Consider the following 9,732-nt stretch of genomic DNA (forward strand, 5'->3'; position numbering starts at 1 on the left):
GGAAGATGAAGATAGATGATGAATTAAAGGATAAAATAAAAGAATTAATTAATATGCCTAAAATACCCTCATGTGCATATCATGTGACCTGATTTAACGGAATTTTTAACGACCGTTAGCGTGAGGGACTATTTCAGTTCGATTTGCATACCACAGGGACGAAATCCATCAAAAAAAACCCTAGGAACTAAATCAACATTTTGATACAAACCACAGGGACCATTTCAGCAATTTTGTCTATTTTATTACATCTAAAACATTTTCACTCAATTAAATTTAACACTCATCATTATTTACCTCCACTCCATGATATTGCTACACCACAGTAAAAACCCACTTTGCTAACCAAAAAGTACATCATTTACCTTAACATCGTAGTCAGGGTTAAAAGTGGCTTAAAAGGTGAGACTTGCCATGTGAAAGCCTTTATCAAATTGGCACAGGTTCAAGTTTCACTCTTGGCAATGAAGACTTATAACCCTTGACAAAGTAGGATGATATTTGTTCATGCCACATGATGATGTTCAGTGAGGGTATTTTGCAGTTAGGGATGGCAATGTCCACCTGATCCAATGGATATACATCCGATCCACCCGTTTCGTGATGGATATGGATGAACCTAAATGGATATGGATACAGATATGGATGAACCTAAATGAATATGAATATGGATGAAAAGTATCATCCATTGATATCCATTAAAACCCGAAATACATGTACAAATGCATAAATATAGATTTATGCTTACATATTTACTATTAAAAATGCATTTAGCGTTAGAATTTAATTTTGCTTTCAACTTTATAATTACATAACTATGATATATTACAATAAAACATGTATATGTAATAAAATAAACATACAAATTACATATTTAATTTTTCATAATCTACTTTTAATAGTAAATTGAACAAATTGTTTGTATTTTCGACAAATATTATACATTCTTATCTATAAATATTAATTATACCATGTTATATTTATTTTTACTATACTACGTATTTTTTTTCATAGCATATTAGGAAATATTATAACTTTTTTTTAACATCCAACAGATATCCATTAACCCGCTTAATCCAGTGGATATGGATATGGATAGATGAACTGAAATTAAACGGATATGGATATGGATATGGATGAATAAAAACTAAATGGATATGGATACGGCATCACCTGATATATATCCGATCCATTGCCATCCCTATCTGCAGTCATCCGACTCTTACGGAGTGAGTTTGTGGGTTTAGTGGATTTCCAAAAGAAACACATGGTTTGGAAGTCCCTACCGATCTACACATTTTGTCAAAATAAGATAAAGATAGTGTTTCCTCCGTCTTATATTAATAGTCCATCTTTTTTTTTTGGTTCGTCTCAAATTAATAGTTCACTTTAATAAATAAATAAGAATAATTGGGTTACTTTATTTAAGTAAAAAAGAAAATTTTGAAAAAAGTAAAGAGTGAAACTGGAATATAAACGAAAAAGTTGCAAATAAAACTGCACCTTTAATAAGAAGAAATATTATGTAAACTTTCTTTCATACTTCCATACAATCTTTCGAAATATACTCCGTATATATAATAAGAAATTGATTTACGAGTATAATTTTTTTTTTTTTTTTTTGGGTAAAGGGATTCACCCGGTAAATATTATTTATAAAAAATAATAAAACAAACAATAAAGAACAGCAACCGCAAGCGTGTCTTGCGGCCTCACAAACTTCCAAAACAAGACCAAGCTAGAACCTACACAACAAAAGGACTAGCAAAACCAATAACACATACGACACACTTAGACCAGGACTAATAATTCCACCTACAACCACCCCGATTTCATGTCAAACGGGGCTCTTGTCTTGGTATCATTTTTTCCTGCCAAAAATCTTGCCGTTTCATCTTCATCAGATTCTACATCGCTCGGTTCATCAATAAGAATTCCAAACGAATTATTAACCTTTATACCTTTCTCCTTTGTGCTCGTTCCTACATCATCATGATTACTCACCTTACTCACACTAGGTGCCTTGGGAGTCTTCTTAATAGGACGATATACTACCTTTTGTCTGTTTTTCCCAAATGCAAAGCCATTCTTCTGTTTCAGACCATTCACCTTCGCATTCTTCTTGTTCACAATAGTAAAACCATCATCATCTACCCTTTTCTTCTCCTCTATGACTGGAACTCTATGAGGGCATTGTAAGTCACAATGTCCGAACACCTTACACTCCGAGCATCTTGGAGGTTTCCATTCGTATTCTACCCGAACCGTATCTAACACTTTCTCCTTATTACGCAAATTCGGAGTAGCAACACGAAGAGATTCTTTTAAATCTTTATCGGCAAAAACTTCTATCATGGCACGCGAATAGTTTGGACGACCCCACGATTCCAAACACATCATGCTTGTGAGGGAATCCAACATCATCGGACGACCCACTTTCGATGATATAGCACTCAAACCAACTTCGGTAAATCCCGCAAGAGGAATATCATGCAACTTAACCCATATTGGCACTTTCGTTACATTCTCTTTAGTAAGAGAAATATCCGGAGACCATTTATTCAAAATAATCGGGATAGTTCTAATCATCCAAGGACCATTCTCCAAGACTTCTCCCATACCTTTTTCCGAGTTGAACTTGAAAAAGAAAAATCCCTTAGCGTTCATCATCACTTTTTCAATACCGAACTTTTTCCATACATTCATCACATAGCTCTGAACCACCGGAAAAGCAATCCGCTTACCAAGAAAATACCCGTACAAAGTATTACTATATCGACTTGACGCTTCTTGAACCGACTCTATCGGGATTTCCACATCAATACCATCATCCAGAATCTCATCCGATTCATACAAGTAAAACTGTACCTTACGCTTTTCAGATTGCCCACCAAGCGCCTTCATATAGTTTTTAGAACTTGTATTATGGACTTCTTTCCCATTTTGTGCATCCTTACTTTCAAGATTCTCCTTGTCAACAGGAGACGTAACATGAAGATTAGGAGAGTAGTAGGATTTACCTAGCTTCTTCCCATCCTCTTCATCTGACGAACTCATTGCAGCATTGACGCTACACTTATCATCTTGATCCATTAGTTTCCCATGCTTATTCAATGTATTCAGCTCATCATCTTCGATCTGTGCATCAGACTTAACCAGGTCCTCATCATCTTTACCTGTATTAACAGGTTTATATATAGATTCCACACTAGTCGAATCAGATTTCTCATCAACACCAATCACTCGACTCCGCAACACCTTCGTTTGAGATGGTTGGGGATTCTTCTTATGAGTTCCTCCCGACGATTTACCCATTGCCAAACACCAATCAAAATAGAACAAGAATGAACCAGAATGTAAGATTAATGGATAAAGAACTGCACGATTTACCTTTCCGGTTTAAGATGAACACGATCTGATTTGAGAAGAATCTGAACCTGGAACTAAACTATGAAGATCGACGAAGGTTGGTTTGATGTTTAGGACAAAAGATCTGATGTTAATTACTTGTTTGTTGTTTTACAGATCTTAGAAAAGTAGTATGAATGTGGCGGCTGCAAAAATTAATTAGGTTGTTTTCCGTAAAGTTTTGAGAGGAAAAGTCAAAGAGGGGTCAAGGGTTCGAGTATAAAAATTCGATACTTAGTTGTATTGTTTATGAATTATGATAGACCTTTTTTCCTTGTGAAAAATCAAAAACCATAATAACAAAGGAACCATGCAGGCTTGCCTAAGTAGCTACCGAGTTGTCTAATGAAGCACACCACCCGGGTTTAGGGATGGCAATGGCCACCCGATCCGGTGGATATCCACCTGATCCACCCGCTTTGTGATAGATATGGATGAACCTAAATGGATATGAATACGGATATAGATGAACCTAAATGGATATGGATATGGACATGGATGAAAAGTTTCATCCACAGATATATCCATTACCGCCCGAAATACATATACGAATACATAAATATAGATATAAGCTGACATATTTACTATTACAAGTTCATTTACCATTAAATTTACATTTTATTTTCAACCCTACAATGAAATAACTGTAATATATATACAATAAAACACGTGTATCTAACAAAATAAACTTACACGTTTCATATTTCATTTTTCATAATCTATGTTTTATAGTAAGTTTAACAAATATTGTTATATCTTCGACAAAGTTTACACATTCGTATGGATATATTTTAATTATGTCATGTTATATTTATTTTTGCTATACTACGTTTTTATTTTAATCACATATTAGAAAATATTATAAATTTTTTTTAATATCCATTGAATATCCATTAACCCGCTGAATCCACTGGATATGGATATAGACGGATGACATGAACTAAATGGATATGGATATGGATTAACAAAAACTAAATGGATATGGATATAGATACAGCATTACCTGATCCATTGTGATCCCTACCAGACTTCAATTCCTGACTATGCCAAATTATTCAAAAAGGGAATATGACTAGAGGGTGCGCATAATGCGCAATTCACCCGGTACCGGGTCTCGAGCTCGGAGGGCTTGATTACCCGATGTTTTATCTTCTATGGAGGAGCCAATGTACTCGTTCATAGGAGAGTTTTCTCGCTTAAAAAAAAAAAAACCCAAACACATACTAGCAAAGGATAAAAACACTAACCAACCCTCCTCAAATCAAAACTAAACAAAAACTAACCGAGGAGTACCAAATAATCATCCAATAACTAAAAGGTAACCCGGTTTATAAATAGCTTAAATGCGCAGACATACGGATGAGTCTCAAAATTTCCGTAACAAACATATTATTTTTCATCTCCAAATACTAAAACAGCAAAAAAGCTACAAGTCTGTGTTAATAAGCAACTCAACATTAATGGCGTATTATTGATAACTCACACCATCACCGCTTATAACTTCACCAATACGATATGCTGTCTCGTGGCCTTCGTTAAGTATCCTTTTGGCAGCCTCTTTGGTAGCAACAAGAACCATTCCGATTCCCATATTAAACGCCCTCTTCATTTCACCATCTTCAATTCCTCCAGCCTGAATAACGAGTATTAAGATATCTAATTTTCTTTTGCATTTCCATAAAAAAAAAAAAAATTCAACTTTTATTTGCAACAACTACTGCATATTAAAGAATACTGTTGTACAAATCTACACAGAGGTGTGGCGATTTTGACCCATTTATTTACAAATGGGTTGATTTTGGTAATGCTTCATCTGTAACTGGTCAAATAGCAAATAGGAATACGTATAATAAATAATACTAAAGACTAACTTGACGGAAAGCTGGAATATTGATATGCATAAAACTTTATAAAACTTGATTTATAATGAAATAAAATAAGCATTGAAAGCTATACCTTCTGTATCCATTTAAAAACAGGAGGAACGGGCCAAGAGTTATCATAAACGAGAGCACCAAGGCCTTCAGGGAAAACACGAGGAATATTATCTGTGAAACCGCCACCTGTTATATGGGCAATTCCTTTTATGCCTCCCTTGCTGATAATATCGAGCACCTACATTAACATATAAATATATAATCACAAAATAAATGAAAGAAATAATGAATGTTAACAAAAGAAAGCAGAACAAAAGCAACAGATTTTACCTGTTTAACATAAATTACAGTTGGCGCCATTAAAGCCTCGGCTAATGTAACAGATTCACCAGGTAGTTTGTCCTTCAATGAAAGTCCACTTCTAGCTAACACCCTAAAAAATATATATTGACAAAATATATGAGTACAATAAGATGAACAGTGTCCTGTTATATGTACATTAAAAGGTGACAAATTCCGATTGAGTTAGGAAACGTCTACTGTTTTATCTATACAACGATCAAATGAGTAGCCAAATAGAAACTGGCCAATAGGATCGAAAGTCACCCAAAGTATATTTATAATGCATCTAACATTTAAACTATCTTAATCATTCTAATCAGGCACCATATATTATATTACATATTAAAAAATTAATGGAACGTGTAATCTATCTATTTAATAAAGACAAAATGAAAACTTCAGGTAGAGAATGTTTACGGGTCAACCTGACCCAACCAGTTTTGACCCGTACAAAAACTGCCCGTTTTGAAGCATATCCCGACCCGACTATATTAACACCTCTACTTGAAATCATATAAAGAGTGAAAGACTTGTTAAAAGAGTGATGAACCTTCGAACAAGAGAAAACCCATTTGAGTGAACTCCACTAGATGGCAAACCGATGAGCACATCTCCAACTGAAATGTTCTTCCCGTTAATAACAGATCCTTTCTTCACGATTCCAACTGCAAAACCACTAAGATCGTATTCACCATCGGCATAAAAATCTGGCATCTCTGCAGTCTATAAGCCATAAACAATTCAACAACAAACACAACTTAATCATAAACAAAAAAAAATGCATCAAGTTGCTACATTTAAAAAAATAATATTAATAATAATAATAAAGAAAAAAGTTACCTCGCCTCCAAGTAGAGCACAATCAGATTGTTGGCAACCATCAACAATTCCTTTAATAACCTAAAGAATCGGATAATTAACTCTGAGCATTATGATTAATAATTTTTAACTAACTGTAACAACCAACAAGATTGTGCAAAAACAAATTTACACACCTTTTCAGCAAGATCGACATCAAGATGACTTGTTGCATAGTAATCAAGAAAGAACAAAGGTTTCGCTCCAGATGTAATTATGTCATTTACACTCATTGCAACCTAAAAATGAACCAAATTAGCAATCCACAATGCATACAATATAAAATAAGAAAACAAATAAATTATACCATACCAGATCAATGCCGATGGTATCATGAATTCCAGTCTCAAATGCCAACTTAAGTTTAGTTCCCACACCATCTGTACCCGCTACAAGATACGAATCCCCTGCTCAAACGAACAAAACATGTTACTCATAAAGTCAAAACATTTATTCACATATCAAGTACACAAACAAAGAAAAGGAATATGTAGGTGTTGTTTTTTTTATAATGTTTTTGTCTGACATCTACGGACCGTGTCCGTAGAGAAGATGTGGCCCAAAAGTCTGTACGTATGCTAAATAGTGAAGAATGTTTGTTTTATCTTATGTCTGTATAGAAGCATATTTCGAAGTCTGAGTTTCGTAGACATAATAAGACATTATTTTATATTATATCTTGAGAAAAAACAAACGGTCTGTAATAGAAACGTGTCTGTAATAGAAACGTCTGCGCCTCGCAGACATAAGACATAATAAGATATGTTCATATGTAGACTGAAAAACAAACAACACTGTAGTTTTAGACAGATAATTACCAAGTGGGAACAATCCACCAAAGCCTCCAATCCCAGGAGCCATTTTTGCGATCCTTCGTACTAGCTCTGATCCGGCATCAATATCAACACCAGCATCTTTATAGGTAAGACCCTCTTGATTGCTACTAATAACACGCATAATTTTGCTTTTCGAATAGTTTTTGAGTGATAAAGATGTTTGCCTTTCAGACAAGCAACAAAACTCGTGTGTTCTTGCAGATAACGAAAAAGTATCTCGTTTCTGACCAGACGATTTATGGGTAAACCCAGAAAGCTCTGGACTTGCTCCAACTGTAGTAGTGTTCATGATAGCTTGTTATTGTAATGAACTAGCTTACAACTTACAATGCAATTGTATGTCTGCAAATATATTAAATACAAATATTTATTAAGAGAAAAATAGTATTAGCAGGTTAGAAACACTAACATCTACCAAAAATGAAAAGGTCTTCGTATATTAACAGTTTTTTTTAACATACTTAAACATAAAGTATACTCCAGTAACTTCATCAATTAGATGAAGATTTTATTTTAAACAGTACATAACTATACCTATATTTAGCCACAAAAAACATAAGATTGTTGGGGAAACCCTTATCTGTAGAGAAAACATAACCTAATTACCCTTAATTGTTACCAAAAGAAATAATGATTAAACCTTGAGTAACGCCGTGGCAGAAGCGGCAGCAGCTGCGTGCTGGGACTTGGTGGTTTGGCGGCGGGAGGAATGGAGTAAGAGTGCTGATGACGGTGGTAAACACGGCCGGATTGCAGTTGAACAGTAATATAGTCTTAGATATTTTAATTTTCTTTAATTAATAAAAATACAGTAATAATAATAAAATAACATGTTTGAAATAAAAAATACTGTTCACCAAATTAACATTGAGTAGTTACTTGTGAAATTACCGGTTCACTAAAGAAAAATGTTGAATGATATATTATAATTTCAATATTATTAAACAAATACTTGTGTTATTAAACACATACGTCAATATGTTATCATCATAATAGCTCGTTTTCAATTCACAATTCTATAGCATTTACATCGATATATAATAACTAGTTTTTTGGCCCGCGTTATCGCTGCGGGTTGGTTTCGAAAAAAATATAAATAAATAAAAAAGTTACTGTAGCTACAGTAGCAGATATGCGAGTCGGGTTGGTGGAGCGGGTCAGGGGATCCGGATGGTATTGGGTTAGTGGTTTGGGGAATCATGTTTTGAAAAGGAAAAAAAAAGTTACTATTCACGGATGGTGTCAACCAATCATAGGTTGACACCATTTACCACAATTTTTATATATATATATATATATATATATTTATTATTATTATTGTAGAGGGTCTTCAAAGATTAGGGGATTTAAAATACGATTTTGCTAAAGACAGCTCTAAGGATTGTCTAATATTGTACAATTCGATAACGGACATCTAGAAAGTGATGGTTAACCGTCCGTCATATACAATTATTTAATGCACGTTAATGACATAAGGTTGTCTTAAAGCTTTAGCAAAATCCTATATCACGATATCACTATCATTTTTCAAAAGATCAGTTATATATTTGTCACAATTTTAATAAATCCATTTCTAATGACCCGTCCTAATCCATCTGGACGAAGTCCATATCGATTACAAACGATTCACAATAGTTGATTACATCGCGAAGTACTTGACCTCTATATGATACATTTTACAAACATTTCATTCGTTTTTAAAAGACAAACTTTCTTTACATCGATAGTTGACGGCATGCATACCATTTCATAGTCTATCCAACTATAAATGACTTAATAATAATCTTGATGAACTCAACGACTCGAATGCAACGTCTTTTGAAATATGTCATGAATGACTCTAAGTAATATCTCTAATATGCGCAAATGCACAGCGGAAGGTTTCTTTCATACCTGAGAATAAACATGCTTTAAAGTGTCAACCAAAAGGTTGGTGAGTTCATTAGTTTATCATAAATAATCATTTCATAATTTTAATAGACCACAAGATTTCATATTTACATTTCTCATAAACATACGTCCCATACATAGAGACAAAAATATCATTCATATGGATTGAACACCTGGTAACCGACGTTAACTTAATGCATAGAATATCCCCAAAACAGAGCCTCTCGTCTGTATAATAATCTCGAAGTACTAAAGCATTCGTACCCCGAATGGGACTTGTCAAGGTCCATAGATCTATCTTTAGGATTCGCGTCAATAGGGGCCATTTCCCTAAATTCTTAGGTTACCAGACTTGAAGGGCGATATTCGATTAATAATCCAACCATAGAATGTAATTTTATGTACTTGTGTCTATTTCGTAAAACATTTATAAAAGCAGCGCATGTATTCTCAGTCCCAAAAATATATCTTGCAAAAGCATTTAAAAAGGGAGCAAATGAAACTCACTATACTGTATTTTG

The 9,732-nt window shown here is 34.0% G+C and overlaps 1 protein-coding gene across 1 annotated transcript; it reads right to left on the reverse strand.

The window, feature by feature from the left end:
- Window positions 1-4,705: 4,705 nt before the first annotated feature.
- On the reverse strand, window positions 4,706-8,096 carry LOC139892290 (phosphoribosylformylglycinamidine cyclo-ligase, chloroplastic/mitochondrial-like). Its single transcript, XM_071875343.1, has 9 exons — window positions 7,962-8,096; window positions 7,304-7,663; window positions 6,798-6,892; window positions 6,623-6,724; window positions 6,468-6,527; window positions 6,178-6,350; window positions 5,616-5,718; window positions 5,365-5,523; window positions 4,706-5,041 (listed from the first exon to the last, which is right to left on the reverse strand). Exons 2-9 carry the CDS (start codon window positions 7,608-7,610, stop codon window positions 4,877-4,879), a joined length of 1,164 nt encoding a protein of 387 aa, XP_071731444.1. The 5' UTR covers window positions 7,611-7,663; window positions 7,962-8,096; the 3' UTR covers window positions 4,706-4,876.
- Between the last annotated feature and the right edge of the window lie 1,636 nt (window positions 8,097-9,732).

Source organism: Rutidosis leptorrhynchoides, chromosome 2 (assembly GCF_046630445.1).
Source record: "Rutidosis leptorrhynchoides isolate AG116_Rl617_1_P2 chromosome 2, CSIRO_AGI_Rlap_v1, whole genome shotgun sequence".
Taxonomy (NCBI): domain Eukaryota; kingdom Viridiplantae; phylum Streptophyta; class Magnoliopsida; order Asterales; family Asteraceae; genus Rutidosis; species Rutidosis leptorrhynchoides.

Coding starts and splice junctions, on each gene's coding strand:
- LOC139892290 (XM_071875343.1), bottom strand. CDS start 7,610: ATGAACACTACTACAGTTGGAGCAAGTCCAGAGCTTTCTGGGTTTACC. Junction 6,528..6,622: donor ATGTCGATCTTGCTGAAAAG/GTGTGTAAATTT, acceptor CCGATTCTTTAG/GTTATTAAAGGAATTGTTGA. Junction 5,042..5,364: donor TTTTTAAATGGATACAGAAG/GTATAGCTTTCA, acceptor CTCGTTATTCAG/GCTGGAGGAATTGAAGATGG.